At 37.3% G+C, this 18251-nt stretch overlaps 3 protein-coding genes across 5 annotated transcripts; all 3 read right to left on the bottom strand.

Annotated features, from left to right (window-relative positions):
• Positions 1–1851: 1851 nt before the first annotated feature.
• On the bottom strand, positions 1852–14892 carry thap7 (THAP domain containing 7). 3 transcript variants are annotated; one of them, XM_077196518.1, is made up of 5 exons: positions 14826–14876; positions 6675–6754; positions 6053–6208; positions 5790–5918; positions 1852–3609 (listed from the first exon to the last, which is right to left on the bottom strand). In XM_077196518.1, the coding sequence occupies exons 2-5, from the start codon at positions 6752–6754 to the stop codon at positions 2055–2057; spliced, it is 1920 nt and encodes a 639-aa protein (XP_077052633.1). In that variant the 5' UTR covers positions 14826–14876; the 3' UTR covers positions 1852–2054. The 3 variants fall into 3 exon arrangements, with proteins under 3 accessions (XP_077052633.1, XP_077052632.1, XP_077052634.1); XM_077196517.1 differs by lacking the exon at positions 14826–14876 and adding an exon at positions 7517–7615; XM_077196519.1 differs by lacking the exon at positions 6675–6754 and having other exon boundaries at positions 14826–14892.
• On the bottom strand, positions 8942–11359 carry LOC143702554 (perforin-1-like). Its single transcript, XM_077196520.1, has 3 exons — positions 11124–11359; positions 10428–10948; positions 8942–10303 (listed from the first exon to the last, which is right to left on the bottom strand). The coding sequence occupies exons 1-3, from the start codon at positions 11124–11126 to the stop codon at positions 9097–9099; spliced, it is 1731 nt and encodes a 576-aa protein (XP_077052635.1). The 5' UTR covers positions 11127–11359; the 3' UTR covers positions 8942–9096.
• Positions 14893–16185: 1293 nt separating the features above from the next.
• Positions 16186–18049, bottom strand: LOC143702555 (perforin-1-like). The gene is made up of 2 exons (XM_077196521.1): positions 17529–18049; positions 16186–17404 (listed from the first exon to the last, which is right to left on the bottom strand). The coding sequence occupies exons 1-2, from the start codon at positions 18047–18049 to the stop codon at positions 16198–16200; spliced, it is 1728 nt and encodes a 575-aa protein (XP_077052636.1). The 3' UTR covers positions 16186–16197.
• Positions 18050–18251: the final 202 nt, after the last annotated feature.

Raw genomic sequence — 18251 nt, 5'->3', positions numbered from 1 at the left:
TCAGTATTTAAGATAAATAAAAAGCCAAATAGACATTTTTATCGAATGTACCATTGTGAAAATATGAAAAAACTATGAAATATGCATGAAGGGGACAGCAAGTTTTTATTTTTATTTTATTTTTTAATATAAACAATAATAGGCTACATTGATTGGTGAATAACATAAATGATTATTATGAAATCAGGGTTCATCATATTTCAGCAACATTGTAAGTAGCACTGGAGGCTTGTCAAGGCATGACACCAATCCAGTGAAGGGCTATGAATTGCAAATGCTTCTAAATTAGATGATCTTTAGCAACTAATTACGACTACATTAAATTAGCAATACAACACAGACATATAGCCTTTTTTGATCTGCCATGGCAAACGCTTTTTCACGACAATGAGCAGTTCTCCATGCTTGCCTTGAGAAGTGTCCAGCTGCCATGGCCTTCATTAACCGATAAATGACGATTTTCTTTAAATTATATTGTTCAGATCCTGCTCTTAACCTCATTGCTGTAAGCATACTATGAATTCTGTCATCGTTTATCTGCAAACTCTGTCCATTTAACAACATACTCTGATAATTATTAAAGAGCGACGCCAAGTGGTATATGCGAAAATGTCTACTACAGTTAGAAGCACGATACTGGGTATAGTAGGCCTCCTGGTGGTCACATTAACAAATGACATGGAATCAAGCAAATTTTAGAAATGGCTGCAGCAGAACAAATGGATGAATTTAAGATCATACTAAATCTAAATTGGTCTAAAATACATTGAAGGTATCCTATACTGCAAGTGAGTTTTGATGAGAGGAAATTCACATTATGGTAATAGGGGCCATTATGGTAATATTGTCCATTGTTACATTTAAATTGACCTTACGGTCACTATGTCCTCATGCACTATGTGCCTTCAGTGAAATAGACATGCTTTATCTCCTTTATTCAGCAACTGTGGATGGACAGTATTCACAGAATTCTGAAGAAAACAGAATTAAGCCTACTCCACATCAACCAACTCAACTAAAAAAAGGCCTATTATATGTCATCAGATTGTTTGGACTACAGCCTAATACTGTTTAACTGAGATTTTCTGCATTTTTTTGCTGGGGTGATAATAATATAATGGAGTGTTTCAATTTTAAAGCTGGGTGCTGAGATGTTGACTTGATGTTGGCAGAGGGTTGTAAATTGTAAATGGATCTTCTGTTGTTACAAAATGATATTTTTTTTTAAATTGCATAAGTCAAACCAGCCCCTCTCTTGCTTTGTGAATTGAAGAACAAAATTTTGTAGGCTTTTTACTTCAATCACTAACCTGAAAATGAAGTCTGTCTTATTATAGGCCAAAGGTCACAGTGGCAATGAAAAATATTTACATTACCATTCAAAAGTTTAGGGTTGATAAGATTCAAGTCTGTCATGCTCACCAATGCTGCATTTATCAAAAAAAAGAACATTAATATTGTGAAATATTATTCCAATTTGCTGCTGATTTGGTGCTTTTGGATAATTTTTTTTCAGGATGTTTTGACAAACAGAAAGTAAAAAATTGCATTTATTTTTCCTATTCTTTATGAAAGCAAAACTTGATCATTATAGTTGAGGGAACAAACAATTGTTTCAAAACCTACTACATAATGGGTGTTCATGGGTATGAATGTATACATTATTGACAGGGAATAATAATGGAGTAGGTTTCAAACTTGAAAACTTCAAACTTCAAATTAGTTCCCAAGTTCTTTTAGCTTTTAACAGTAATTTTGGCCTTTTTGAACACAGTCTAGCTAATGTCAGGAAAAAATTATTTATCTGTATTATTGAATCCAATTACTAAACATTGCCCAACATACACATTGTAGAAGAGAAAGATTTTTATTGAATTATGACTTTCCAATTAAAATACCAATGTATTAAATATCTATTAATCAATATTCTGACAAAATATGAAAATGATTCTTATGTCTCTCATACATCTTAGCCAAAGTCAACTGAACAGTCTGTGCCTGTTCTGTAAGTGGAGAATAAAACCATTAGATAGTAATATAACAACAGAGACGTATCAGTCAATATACTCGCTGCTAAGCTGAAGCTGAAACCCCTCTAAATGTTCCTTCAGTCTCTCTCTGACATCTCCCCCCACTGCTGTGTGCCTCAGGTCCGACTGGTGTGTGAGCTGTCCGTTTTCCCACCCCGTAGATGTCAGTATCATGGAATCACACTTCACAGTCACTCCATCCCTTTCTTCATTGGCCTTTGACTGAAATCTATCCAATATGGCCTGAGGCTGCACAGTCTCAATCACAGCCTCAATGTCGACTCTGTTCCTTTCCCCTGTTTCAGTAACAACTGGCATCAGTAGGACATGATCATCAGTCTTTTCCTGTACCCAGAAAAACTGCTGTCCCTCTCCCTGCTCGATTTCCGTTTCGCTCTTATCCTTTGTGCCGGGGTCAGGGAGAAGCAGTTGTTGATGCGGCTGAAGCACTTGGATTTGCTGTAGCTGGAATGGTGAAGAAGTTTCCTGTATTGTTGCCGAGTATTGAATAGGTCTAGGCGCAGTGTGCATGTCAGTCTGTGGATGAAGTAGAGCGAGTTCCTGGATCGCTTCTGTATTATCGTGGAGCTCAAGAGATGCTTCCTCTTCTGTGTTCAATTGATGCGGTTGCAATTCCATGGTGACCATCTGCATTGTGTCCTCATTCTCTGTACTCTCACAGTAATATAAGTAGTAGCTCTGTTGCTCCACAGGTGCCACATCAGTCCTAGAGTTCTCTGACATTTCTTCTTTAAGCACCTTTGCTTTCCTTTTGACTTCCTGGATTCTCTTAGGTTTATGTCTTGCCTGAGATCCTTGAACCTCATCAGGTCCTACAGTTGAATCTTTGTACCCACTTATTTTGTTTCCTTCATTGTCCCTTCCGCAATAAAAACAGCACCCTTCTTCTTCTTCCGCTGTGACTTTCCCCCTCGTCTGTCCCTGTCCGTTCCATCCCTCGGCGAGAAGATCTATTTCATCAGTTGCGCCTTCATTTGCACTCTCCTCCAATCCCTCAAGATTGCAACCTCTCTCCACCTTCGTCCCTTGTCCCTTTTGAGCAGCCCAGCTTGAAAACCTACCTCCTCGGGCCTCCTTCCCTTTCACCCCGTCTCGTGAGCGAGACAGGGTACTCCTAAGTCGGTTCTCTCTGTGGCGCAGCAGTGCATGGCGTAGGCGGTTCTCCCGCCGGCGGGCGGCACTCAGAAGACGCAATGCTTTTTCCAAGCTGTCGATTGCTTTGTCGTAGCGCTTTCGCCACACTAGAGGGCACAACTGAGCGTAGTTGTGCTCTTTCGGTAAGTAAAAGCCAGGAGGCGGGGGGAGACGCTTCATGTAGCAGGATGGAGAAGGTGGACGTGGAGAAGGTTGAGCAGAAGAGGGGTCAGGAGGTTGTTCATCTAATAATGTCTCTTCAGAAGTCTGAGGAGCTTCAGATGAAGGCTGAGAAGGAGGCTGCCCATGCTTATCCTCCCCTTCACCTTTTTCACACTCATCATCTGCTACTTTTTGCCCCACAGTCTCATTGTTGAAGATCTCATGGCTTTCTGATCCTTCATTATCATTGGAGTTCTTGACACTGAAAAAAAATTAAAGGGATACTTCAGGATTTAGCATTAAGCTTTGCATCAGTAGAAAACCAGTAGTATTTTTGAATTACCGTGCTTCCCCCCCTCATATCCCCCTGATATGAGAGATTTATGTATTTTTAGTCTGGGAAAAATCCTCCGATGACGCAAAAATCATCATTTTGCGTCATCGGAGGATTTTTGGGCCAGAGGCTTAAAACTACAGCCAGTACTAGTAGCTAGTTCCGCATGTTTTCACCAAGCCCATATGGGGCGGGATCTCACTCACAGAAAGTAAAGATAGTGTCAGCCATCTTTCTGTTGAAGCTAAGCTAACAGGCTCTTGCTCTGTGTAGAAAGTTTGTATAGTAGTCTAATCACGATTTACGAGTTTTGAAGTTGAAATAGCAGAAGGGGATTTCGAAGATCTGTTGCGCGAATCTGATGCTCGCGGCTACCTGTACGAGCCGCAATACAGCGACGAACAGTTTCGGGAGATGGAGGAACAAGAGGCGGCCGGAGCAGCTGCTGCAGCAGGGGAGCAAGACCTGACTCGAGCCCGGCCAGACTCCAGCTGGGGCGGACTGGTGGTGTCAGTGCTCTCGCTGTGCGCCTATGGAAACAGATAGAGAGTCCTATTGCTGTCGCGAATTTCAGTGATGTCATTTTCTTCTGGACGAAATTGGAAACGCCAGCCAAAGCCCGCAGGGACAAATGGACGGCTTAGTGTAAAGTGAGTATTTGGTTTGTTTTTCTTTTTTTTACTAAGACGTAATGAACAGAGTTTGGACTTTTGGAGTTTGGACTCTCGGCATTATCACAATGTTCTTCACGCGTAGTCAGCTGAGCTGTTGTTGTTATATTTACTATGCTAGCATACTGTATGTGCAAATAGTTCGGATTGCTAACGTTGTGCTTAACGTTACTGTTTTGTAGAAAATATCGCCGACGCCTAACAGCCTACCGTCACTTTATGGAATGGGTCCTGCAAGGCGAGGGACATAGTAAAGGCAATCGTCTTGTTTTGTCCACCTGTGTTGTCCAGGATATAAGACGAACATATCCAGCCTCCTGACGGGCAATATTGTGAATAAGGAAACAGCTGAAGCTCTGGAAGAGCTTTGAGTGTAAAAGTGTTAATATTCTTTATATTTTTAATTAAAAGTTATAACTCACATTGGTTGTGGTTCTTTTTATAAACCTTTACTGTTACTAGAGTATGTATTAGCCTAGAGAATGTGTGGAATTTTTTTTCGGATACTGCCGCCTGTAACCGGTAGGCGTGGTTAGGGAGCAAAGCAAGTGCATTCTGGGAGTTGTTGTCTTTCAGCCACATGAGTAAAAAATACATTTTCTGCCTTTTCTCACTCTAGAATGCTTCAATTTCAAAAATAATTTCACATTTCTACTATATAAATGATCACTATTAAATACACATTCATCTTCCCAGAGCTGAAGTATCCCTTTAAGTACAGCTTTAGATGTAATTTGATAATTCTATTGTCTTTTGAACTTTCTATTCTCTTAGTGAACTTTCTATTCATCAAAGAATCCTGAAAAAAAAAGAAAACTGTTTTCAACATTGATAATAATAATGAATGTTTTCTGAGCATCAAATCCGCATATTAGAATGATTTCTGAAGGATCATGTGACACTGAAGACTGGAGTAATGATGCTGAAAATTCAGCTTTGATCAAAGGAATAAATTACATTTAAAAAAATATTAAAATAGAAAACAGTTATTTTAATTTGTCATAATATTTAACAATATTACTGTTTTTTTTTAACTACATGTTTGTAATGATGAAGTTGCAATTTAGTACATTTAATATCGAATAACACATTACAGTTAAAATCAAGTACTTGTATTGCAGTACATATTAAAAACTTGCTTTTTTGTAAAAAAATTATCCATATTTATAACTTTAAAAACTATAATCACTGGCTTCCGGTAGTGTGATGTATCGACAAAACAAAACACCAGTCACGAATTAGAAATCTAAAAGGAGAATTTCTTAACTGAAATGTCAGAGCTTGAGTTTGTTGCACAGCCCTATTTGTTTGAACAACCGAGAGGCGTCTACTCTCACCTAAGCTTACGCTAATCCAACATCCTACGTCATACATAGGGTCAGAGTTAACTATAGCACAATAATAAGAGGTGATTTTTTTCAGCTTTAGGTAAGATACCTGATATGTTTATCCACATTTCGAGGTCTGCCTCTCCGTTTTGTTGCACATTTCCCAGCAGTTCCTCTTTCATGAGGCTGAATTTCAAATACAGTTGGAATCGCATCATCCTTCAGTCGGCGATAGCCACTAAAAAAAAAAAAAGGAGGTATCAACATTATTCTCTAATCTTCTAATATATTGTATTTTAACAGCAGAATTAAACGTAAAGTTTTTTTGGTCATTGCTTCTATGAAAAGTTACGAGTCTGATAAGCAGCAGACCTGACTCCAGAGAGTTCAAAGCTATCAGGGGAGAAGTGTTTAGAACAGAAATAGATGAAACCACTCTGGGGGTCCCACTGGCCTTTTCCCTCAGGGCCTTTGCGATGAGAGTTGTTAATCCAAGTTGTGCGGCGAGGGTTTCCCTTCTTTGGCAACCTGGAAAATGTAACATCATAAATAATATTGACAAGTTAAGATAATTTAATTACCCCATTGAGCAACTGCAGCAGAGACATATTATATTCTTTTACACTCTTTTTTAACAGACAAAACAAGAATATGGACAATAAGTTGAGACTAATGCAAATTGTTATTAACAAACCCATGTAGTTCAGTGAACTGATCACTAGGAGGCAGATATTAATCATTATAGTTTCTCTTGAGCTGACCAAAATGTTGCATATTTTGATTCGGCATGGCAGTTCTCAAACTATTACACTGTAGATCACATACACTTTCTATTCTGATGGTCATTTTTAAGTGGTTCCCAACTTGTTGGTCACAGATCTGTTCTGTTAGATTAATGAACAGCAGTAAGAAAAAGGTCTGAATGCAAATAATAAATATAGGGTAAGTCAGTTTTTCAACATGGCCACTACTGATTTGGAACATTTCTATGCACCTGTGAAAAGTGATTCCAGATTTCCGGACGTCTTTTGTGTCTCTTGACTTGCAACCTACAGCAGAGCAGTGTCTGGGCATCTGGGCAACAATGAAAAAACGATGATTTATTCCTTTTAACTTTTTTTAAATCACACACATTTACATAATGGCTTTTAATTATCTCATTAAATTAGATTAGATTTAATTAAATGAGATCAGATAGAACTTTTTAAATGTTACTACCACCTGTCAATAAGATGCAGTTAAATGGAAAGAGAGAAAAAACATAAAACAAACAAAATCAGAATACAAGTTAAAAATAATATAAAACGTAATGAACATAATTATAATAATAAAGATAACACCAAAAATAGTAGTAGTAATAATAATAATAATAATAAATTAATGAATGAATAAGGAAAAACTACATAAATTAAAATTTCAATTCTGCATGCATCATATTCATCAGTTATTTATTTTAGATTTTCAGAATTAACACGTTTTCCTGTTTTGAATTACTTAAAATTGCATGCCAGTTCATGAGGTGGTAAAAGGCCCCATATCGTAAACTATTCTGTTGTAGTAGTTTTTTAAGCAGCCGGCTATTGGCGACCGATCGCCCGTATCGATGTGACTTGATGTCAGCTCACGTAACGTTATGTGATGTGTTTGAGGCTGCAGTGTCGTCTTAAGGTAATAACATAGCATGCTGCTAAAACAGCCGATACTTAAGTCAGCAGCTGACATGTTGCTCATTTGAAAACAATATAAACCCAGACTACTGAATAAAAATGCGGCATGCTTTTCAAGCAAAGAATATTCTCAGCAATTTCTGTCTTTAAGGTCATCCTTTAAACTCACCCCAAAGGCCTGTGACCTCACGCAGATGGCCGTCTTCTTCTTCCTAGGCGCTGTAGATTAGACCCGCCTTTCTGCAGCAGCAAATCATAGCTAAGTATTACTCTGACGTTGCCTTTGGAAGGGGACAACGCTGATACTGGTATTATAACGTCAGTCACTAAACAAACCAATTTATGTGATTTTCTTATTGGCATGTTAATTTGGAATTGTTTTAAAATATTCTTTAGGAAATACAGAAATGGGCTAACTGTGCGTGCATTAACAACAACAACAATTAAGAATAAATCCTTGTGTTTCTGTCACAATTTTGAAACAAATGCCGTTTGAAATCCCCCCTCCCCCTTAAAGTGGTGTGATACAGAGAGGTGATACAGAGAGGTTACTGAAAGCATTTCAGCTCAGCTGATGTGTGAAACGCCGAAGCTCAGAATCATACTTACAAACCACAGACACTTAAATGTATCACATCAACAGGCCTACTTAGAAATAAACAGGAAATCCGGCAGTTTTAATAAATGGGAATAAGCAAAAATATTAATTGAATAGTATTTCAGTTTTTCTTGCATTGTTGATGAATAAGAGATTTGATGGATGAAGCTAACGTTTAGTGATTTAAGGAGCACAATTTAGGTCCTAAATATACTTCAGTTGAGTGTATATACACTAAAGTAACTGATGAGACTTAAACTTCATTGTGTAGCATAATTTATTACTAATATTTGTGATTATTGTTAACCAAAGGAAGAACATAAAGCACATGCATCCAGAAGATTATTTGCTTGATGTAAGGCGCCAGCCCTTCCACATTACTGACTAGTCCACATAACTGTCCTTGATTAATTTATTTAAATATAACATTTTGCAAATGGCTGAAGATTTAATAAGTATAACTTGTATTCTAGTTCAGTTGCCTATATGTAAAATATCTGGAGAGAGCTATTTGTTTGCATTTCAATTCCATCACAATAATAGTTAGCAATAGACATACACAAGCTGAAAGTTGTCATCTTTGCATGTACAGTTCCAACATTTTTTGAGCCATTACCTGAGGTGTCATGTGAGTGATCATACTGAGGTATATTAGAACTTATCCCAACCGACAGTGAAAAAAAGTCTATGGCTGAATTCAAAATAGCATACTAGCAAACTCCCATATATTTATATGGCACAAATAGTAAGAGATGAATGCTCAAATAGTAAGAGATGTATGCTGGAGATATATTCAAGAGCTGCATTCAAATTCAACCTATTTATCTCTGCCTACAAATGTGAACCGTGATAATAAAATATGACTGTGTAGTACAAAGTATTAAAAAAAATTGGGGGAAGGACCAGCACTGTCTGTAATAAGTGCACTGTTCCTATTACATTTTGCAAGTCTAATAATAATGAACCCAAAAGAACACAAACACACAGATCTGTCTTTAAAAATGATTTTTAATGCAAAAACACTGAGAAAAAAGAAAGACAAGCAATAGAAAAAGAACTAAGCAAAGGATACTAATACACTTATTTTCTATCGCAGATGAGTGCTGTTAGGCTATTAAGACTATTTTTTATGCATAAAGGATGGATTCAGGTCATAGCATAAATAGTTTCCCATAAGTACTCTTGAAGTTGAACTTATTTGAGTTATTGCGAGCTAATTCAAGCCTGGGCATGTCTTTAACCAGAACACCATTCCTTGAGCTGAAAATGTCAGCCAGAGGGGCAGCCATTGGAGAAGGTTTGTGTTCATTACACTGTGGGCCATTTAGACTGGGAGCACATTTCACTTCATAAGTAAAAAAGAAGGTGCCATATTTAAAAACACAAACGTCACTCACAACTCCACTTCTAAGTTTAAAAGAGCATTTACCAAGGAGGTCGCTGTTCCAGTAGCTGTCTGCATCAAACACTTCAAAGATTAGTCTATTGGCCATGCTAATCTTAATAGCACCAAACTCAAAATTTTCTGGCCAACGTGGATTATCATTATTATTAATAGGCTCAGTGCGCTTGAATTGTGTGCCATATTTAACTGATACAGCACCATCTGTTTTAGAACTCACATCTCCATACAGACCTTTGGCTCTGAGGTTGTAGACTTTTAGGGTGGCAAGTCCTTTTTCAGATGGACAGCAGTTAGACTTGATAATTTTACTACTTTCACAAACACAAGCACATCGGTCTCTTGCACTACACTTGTTACCAATCTTGCAAGGCTCTGAGCAAACCTTCATGAGGGCATTTTTAATTATGTATTCTTCAACAGCTCTCTTCAGTCCTTTCCTGGCAGGGTGTTTAGTACTCAGTAAGAAATGGAGGGGTTTCAGAGAGTAGTGCACAATGTCAGGGAGGCTCTTCAAAGACTCAAGCCAGTTCTTAAGGGAATTTGGGTGTGATGAACCAGCAAAAAGCAGATCTTCTCCATTTATGTTTCCTCCGATAATCTCTGTCTGACGCTCATTGAACATGCTGCTAAACTTTTGATTTGTGCCCATCTTCTTTTTCAGTTCTTTACAAAAATGGCTCTCTACCTTCACAGTTACTACACTGTATGAACCAGAGGCTTCAACATCCAAACAGTCTTTCACAGCAGTTTCTGTAAGCCCACTCACTGCTGCCTGACAGGTTTTGATGGCTGTTATGGCTTTCATTTGCCCCCCTAACTTGACACCTGTGGTAAAGTGAGTGCCATATGTGGTGATCAGGTTGTGGTAGGCGTCTGGATCGTAGGACGCAGGGAGTGATTTGATTGCTTCAAGAAACTCTGCATGAAGATGATGCTTTTTACCTAGACGATATCTGTAAAGAAACAGTTAATATGTTTGAATTCATTGGGATCAAAGAGGGAGCAATTTACAAGTAAAGGTTTCTTTTTGTTTTTGTCAAAGTCATTCTTAGAGGAAAATCAACCCAGCTCTCTCACCTGTAAAAGCTGCATGAAACTTCATGTTTGGTGAAACTGTATTTGTCTTCTTTTGATTTTGTCATTCCAAATTTCGCTTCCCTGGAATGAGTGCTTCCAACTGCAGCTCCAACAGCCTTCACATCTAAACCAACTTTCCAGCCGACCGAGAGTGCTGATGATGAATCATTGACCAGTGCTTCACTTGATTCAAAGATCTGACTGGAGACTTTCATTGAACACTTTGGCAAGGTCCTCCAGAACACAACTGCAGCTGGTAGCTTCTGTTTTATTCCATTCATGTAATTGTTCTTGCGCAATTTACAAGTGCCGTTTCCTAAATCCCATTTCTCCATGTCAATCACGTAAGATCCTTTTCGCTCCATGGTCACAACATCAAATCCCTCTCCAGCAAGATTGTACCCTGGAACAAAGGGAGCATCCTCACACTCTTTTGATGCACCTTTGTCATCCTGTCCAGAAATGGTCATGAGAAGCAATGCCCAGAAAACAACAAGGTAAATCTGGAACTGCCCCATCATCTGTAGTGAGATAAGAAAATGTCAACATTTCTGTCAAATTAGTATATTTTACATAATGATAATGTCATCATAAAATGTATCATATACATATTACAAAAAAAAAACATATTACAAAAATATAAAACAATAATATTTTTTTTCTTTTAAATCATAATGTGTTTTCAGTTTTCTTTACCATTAAATTCACAGGTGAGCTGATCAAATGAATCTGAAATATGTTGTCAGCCCATTTTATATGATGCCTGTGGTCTTGTGTGTCAAAGGTTTGTATTATAAATAATATGCAGGTTCCGCCCTGGAAGGCCTTTTCCTTTTTCTTGTCTCACCTCCTTTTTTCCCTTTGCTACACTCCTTATTTAGTCCTTATGCCTTCTTTTGGTAATTGGACTCACCTGTTCCTTGAGTATCTTCCTTCTTATTTATTATGTTGGCTTGACTATATACATATAATGTACATAGTTGCAGTGGCGTGCACATGGGGGCCGGGGGGCTCAAGCCCATGCCCCTTTTGTCTCAAAATGTATTGTGCCCCTCTCTGATAATTGTAAATAATTAGAAGAATTTTTATTATTATAAATAGTATAATAGATAACAATACACTTATACACTATTGCCATTTACAATAATAATACAATATATATATATATATATATATATATATATATATATATATATATATATATATATATATATATAAATTAAAAACATTTTTGGGCGGAAGCATTTGGCGGAGATGAAGTGGTAGGCGGAGTTTCCTGTGCAGCGCTATGTACGCAGCAGTTCGCCGTGAGTCTTCAAACTACAGGAGCAGACCTGGAGCCGGTAAATATACGCCCCAGACAGTTTTACGCCCCTGTTGTCCCTTATTCGTCCAGTAGGGGGAGGCTGTACAACGACACGAATTGAGGTAGGCCCTATGTTAAATAATCTTAGTTATTGTTGTTTAGCAATGATGGAACATTTATTATTTAGAAACGATTTGCTAGATAAAGCTAGTGTAGATAGATATCAATTCATTTCTATATATCAATGGATGGGTCTATAATATATTTCGAGAGACAAAAAGTTCTTGACTGTCAGGTTGATGTTCTGTCTGGCTCAAATTTAGCTAACCAAGTGTATGTTTAGCTGCCCCTAGTCTTCTCTACTCACTTTCAAAATTTATCTTCTTTTTAATTTTCTTTTGTTGCCTGTCTTTAGCTTGCGTGAGATGGCCTCTTCTGGTAAGAACCTGTTTACTCCTTACATTAAAGCATACTCCACATGGTTTCTGGGGCAACGTTACAGTAGATATTGGATTTGTTTTGGTGTGAACACACAAAATACACATTTATAATAGGATATATATATATATATATATATATATATATATATATATATATATATATATATATATATATGTGTGTGTGTAAAAGTTGAACTGCACACTCACTTAAATATTCTGATTATTTCCAACGTCATACATGATAATACCCATATTAAAAACTTTTCCCATATGGTTTGATTGTAGACTCTGGTTTGAGTTGTTTCTTATAAATGAGATGATCTAATTATCTAATTTATATCTTAATATACATTTATCTTAAAATAGCTTACTGATCTGGACTAAAATGTTGGGTATGTGCACTTAATGTGTGTGTTTTTTTTAATCATACTCTGTCTGTACCAAGTTTTGTACCAAGTTACAGACGCTTTAACTTGCATCTCATAAGGGTGTTTGTTTGCTTTAGCTACTTTAGGAAATGAAAATCTCTCTCTCTCTCTCTAAACTTGTATAAACTATAAACACCCATCTCTTTTTTTACCTGCATTCCAAACCAATAGCTTGTCTAGTAAATAAACGACAGAGACATACATGATTTTAATGTAATTTTCAATTTTCTCTGCACAGTCCATCATCCGTGGCCAAAAGAAATCAAAGTGGCATGACACTTTTTCCAAAAGTGTTCCACCAAGACAGCGCCTGTGCCGTTGTACTTTGAAGATCAGAAGCAAATTGATGCAATCCACACTCGACTGACATACATTCTGGGCAGAGAATATGGACAATAAGTTGAGACCATGCAAATTATTATCAACAATCCCATGTAGTTCAGTGAACTGATCACTTGGAGGCAGATATTAATTATATAGTTTCTCTTGAGTTGACCAAAGTGTTGCATATTTTGATTCGGGCATGGCAGTTCTCAAACTATTACACTGTAGATCACATACACTTTCTATTCTAATTGTCATTTTTAAGTGGTTCCCAACCAAGCGTGCCGCACAAGCCCTGAAAAGTGAAGCCAAAGCATCTTGATCGCCCCCCGGTGACTGGTCCTAGTATAGCTCATAAACCCCGCCTCCCCATGTTATTCAATGGGACGTGAGACCAACTAAACAATTAAATTACACTTCACATATCTTTTTTCCAAAGATAGTTTCTTGAATTTACTGTAGTTTTTATCACGCTGATGTAATTTCAAGTTTTCGTTTTTAAAATAAGTTTGTTTTTAGTTAGTTATTTGATGATATAAAAACAGCGCTGTGGCGTACATGATTGACAGCTGTGATTGACAGGTTCTCTGAGCAAAGTAGTCACTGAAGCAACAACAGACTTTTTTTCGGGATCTTTGGAGGACTGAGCACATTGAGCTTTAAATTTAATATCTAAATTTCTGTAATTAATTATTTCACACCGACATAATGGGTTGTTCTGCAGCTGAGGCGTGTACTTGTGATTGATTCAGCGAGAGTGAGGGCGGGACGTTGATTTCGCGGCTTACTTCCTGCTCACTACTGCGCATGTCTGGTCCCGAAATCGCAACTGCGCAGACTCAAGTCCCAAGATGTCAGCGCCATATCGGGACAATGGCGGCTTCACTTCTCGCCAGTGGAAGAGAGCGAAGGGGCGTCGTCCATCTTTTTTTACAGTCTAAGTTCCCAACTTGGTCACAGGTCTGTTCTGTTAAATTAATGAACAGCAGTAAGAAAAAGGTCTGAATGCAAATAATACATATAGGCTAAGTCAGTTTTTCAACATGGCCACTGCTGATTTGGAACATTTCTATGCACCTGTGAAAAGTGATTCCAGATTTCCGGACGTCTTTTGTGTCTTTTGACTTGCAACCTACAGCAGAGCAGTCAAATGTTTGTGATCTAAAAAAATCTAACTTTTTTAGATCACACACATTTACATAATGGCTTTAAATTATCTAATTAAATTAGATTAGATTTAATTAAATGAGATCAGATATAACTTTTTAAATGTTACTACCACCTGTCAATAAGATGCAGTTAAATGGAAAGAGAGAAAAAACATAAAACAAACAAAATCAGAATACAAGTTAAAAATAATATAAAACGAAATGAACATAATTTTAATAATAAAGATAACACCAACAATAGTAATAATAATAATAACAATAATAATAATAATAATAATAATAATAATTAATGAATGAATAAGGAAAAACTACATAAATTAAAAATTCAATTCTGCATGCATCATATTCATCAGTTATTTTTTTTAGATTTTCAGAATTAACACGTTTTCCTGTTTTGAATTACTTAAAATTGCATGCCAGTTCATATGGTGGTAAAAGGCCCCATATCGTAAACTATTCTGTTGTAGTAGTTTTTTAAGCAGCCGGCTATCGGTGCCCGTATCGATGTGACTTGATGTCAGCTCACGTATGTGATGTGTTTGAGACTGCAGTGTCGTCTTAAGGTAATAACATAGCATGCTGCTAAAACAGCCGATACTTAAGTCAGCAGCTGACATGTTGCTCATTTGAAAACAATATAAACCCAGACTACTGAATAAAAATGCGGTCTGCTTTTCTAGCAAAGAATATTCTCAGCAATTTCTGTCTTTTAGATCATCCTTTAAATTCACCACAAAGGCCTGTGACCTCACGCAGATGGCCGTCTTCTTCTTCCTAGGCGCTGTAGATTAGACCCGCCTTTCTGCAGCAGCAAATCATAGCTAAGTATTACTCTGACGTTGCCTTTGGAAGGGGACAACGCTGATACTGGTATTATAACGTCAGTCACTAAACAAACCAATTTATGTGATTTTCTTATTGGCATGTTAATTTGTAATTTTTAAAAAATATTCTTTAGGAAATACAGAAATGGGCTAACTATGCGTGCATTAACCACAACAATTAAGAATAAATCCTTGTGTTTCTGTCACAATTTTGAAACAAATGCCGTTTGAAATCCCCCCTCCCCCTTAAAGTGGTGTGATACAGAGAGGTGATACAGAGAGGTGATACAGAGAGGTTACTGAAAGCACTTCAGCTCAGCTGATGTGTGAAACGCCGAAGCTCAGAATCATACTTACAAACCACAGACACTTAAATGTATCACATCAATAGGCCTACTTAGAAATACACAGGAAATCCTGCAGTTTTAATACATGGGCATAAGCAAAAATATTAATTGAATAGTATTTCAGTTTTTTTGTGTGCATTTTTGATGAATAAGAGATGTGATGGATGAAGCTAAAGTTTAGTGATTAAAGAAGCACAATTTAGATCCTAAATATACTTTAGTTGAGTATATATACACTACAGTAACTAATGAGTATAAATAAGTATAACTTGCATGCCTTTATGTAAAATATATGGAGAGAGCTATTTAGCATTTCAATTCCATAACAATAATAGTTAGCAATAGACATACACAAGCTTAAAGTTGTCATCTTTGCATGTACAGTTCCAACATTTTTTGAGCCATCACCTGAGGTGTCATGTGAGTGATCATACTGAGGTATATTAGAACTTATTGCAACCGACAGTGAAAAAAAGTCTATGGCTGAATTCAAAATAGCATACTAGCAAACTCCCATATATTTATATGGCACAAATAGTAAGAGATGTATGCTGGAGATATATTCAAGAGCTGTATTCACACTCAACATATTTCTCTCTGCCAGCAAATGTGAACCGTGATAATAAAATATGACTGTGTAGTACAAAGTATTAAAAAAAAAATTTGGGGGGAAGGACCAGCACTGTCTGTAATAAGTGCACTGCTCCTATTACATTTTGCAAGTCTAATAATAATAAACCCAAAAGAACACATACACACAGATCTGTCTTTAAAAATGATTTTTATTGCATAAACAGAGAGAAAAAAGAAAGACAAGCAATAGAAAAAGAACTAAGCAAATGATACTAATACACTTATTTTCTATCGCAGATGAGTGCTGTTAGGCTATTAAGACAATTTTTTTATGCATAAAGGATGGATTCAAAAGCAGGTCACAGCATAAATAGTTTCCCATAAGTACTCTTGAAGTTGAACTTATTTGAGTTATTGCGAGGTAATTCAAGCCTGGGCATGTCTTTAACCAGAACACCATTTCTTGAGCTGAAAATGTCAGCCAGAGGGGCAGCCATTGGAGAAGGTTTGTGTTCATTACACTGTGGGCCATTTAAACTGGGAGCACATTTCACTTCATAGGTAAAAAAGAAGGTGCCATATTTAAAAACACAAACGTCACTCACAACTCCACTTCTAAGTTTAAAAGAGCATTTACCAAGGAGGTCGCTGTTCCAGTAGCTGTCTGCATCAAACACTTCAAAGATTAGTCTATTGGCCATGCTAATCTTAATAGGACCAAACTTAATTTTTTTTCGCCAACGTGGATTATCATTATTATCAATAGTCTCAGTGCGCTTGAATTGTGTGCCATATTTAACTGATACAGCACCATCTGTTTGTGAACTCACATCTCCGTACAGACCTTTGGCTCTGAGGTTGTAGACTTTTAGGGTGGCAAGTCCTTTTTCAGATGGACAGCAGTTAGACTTTATAATTCGACTACTTACACAAACACAAGCACATCGGTCTCTTGCACTGCACTTGTTACCAATCTTGCAAGGCTCTGAGCAAACCTTCATGAGGGCATTTTTAATTATGTATTCTTCAACAGCTCTCTTCAGTCCTTTCCTGGCAGGGTGTTTAGTACTCAGTAAGAAATGGAGGGGTTTCAGAGAGTAGTGCACAATGTCAGGGAGGCTCTTCAAAGACTCAAGCCAGTTCTTAAGGGAATTTGGGTGTGATGAACCAGCAAAAAGCAGATCTTCTCCATTTATGTTTCCTCCGATAATCTCTGTCTGACGCTCATTGAACATGCTGCTAAACTTTTGATTTGTGCCCATCTTCTTTTTCAGTTCTTTACAAAAATGTCTCTCTTCCTTCACAGTTGCTTTTTTGTATGAACCAGAGGCTTCAACATCCAAACAGTCTTTCACAGCAGTTTCTGTAAGCCCACTCACTGCTGCCTGACAGGTTTTGATGGCTGTTATGGCTTTCATTTGCCCCCCTAACTTGACACCTGTTGTAAAGTGAGTGCCATATGTGGTGATCAGGTTGTGGTAGGCGTCTGGATCGTAGGACGCAGGGAGTGATTTGATTGCTTCAAGAAACACTGCATGAAGATGATGCTTTTTACCTAGACGATATCTGTAAAGAAACAGTTAATATGTTTGAATTCAGTGGGATCAAAGAGGGAGCAATTTACAATTAAAGGTTTTTTTGTTTTTTTTTCAAAGTCATTCTATGAGGAAAATCAACCCAGCTCTCTCACCTGTAAAAGCTGCATGAAACTTCATGTTTGGTGAAACTGTATTTGTCTTCTTTTGATTTTTTCATTCCAAATTTCGCTTCCCTGGAATGAGTGAATCCAACTGCAGCTCCAACAGCCTTCACATCTAAACCAACTTTCCAGCCGACCGAGAGTGCTGATGATGAATCATTGACCAGTGCTTCACTTGATTCAAAGATCTGACTGGAGACTTTCATTGAACACTTTGGCAAGGTCCTCCAGAACACAACTGCAGCTGGTAGCTTCTGTTTTATTCCATTCATGTAATTGTTCTTGCGCAATTTACAAGTGCCGTTTCCTAAATCCCATTTCTCCATGTCAATCACGTAAGATCCTTTTCGCTCCATGGTCACAACATCAAATCCCTCTCCAGCAAGATTGTACCCTGGAACAAAGGGAGCATCCTCACACTCTTCTGATGCACCTTTGTCATCCTGTCCAGAAATGGTCATTAGAAGCAATGCCCAGAAAACAACAAGGCAAATCGGGAACTGTCCCATCATCTGTAGTGAAATAAAAAAATGTCAACATTTCTATCAAATCAATATTGGTGTCGAATTTTACATAATGATAATTTCCTCATAAAAATGATCATATTATCAATTTCGCTATTATTTAACATTATAAACAAATTACAAAAACATATGTAAAACAATAATAATGTTGTTTTTTTCTAAATTGTAATATTATTTATGTGATAAATGT

The sequence above is a fragment of the Siphateles boraxobius genome, unplaced genomic scaffold, assembly GCF_051911475.1.
Source record: "Siphateles boraxobius isolate OS27281-9 unplaced genomic scaffold, OSU_SipBor_1 35, whole genome shotgun sequence".
Classification (NCBI taxonomy): domain Eukaryota; kingdom Metazoa; phylum Chordata; class Actinopteri; order Cypriniformes; family Leuciscidae; genus Siphateles; species Siphateles boraxobius.
This window is presented reverse-complemented; position numbering and strand designations above follow the sequence as displayed.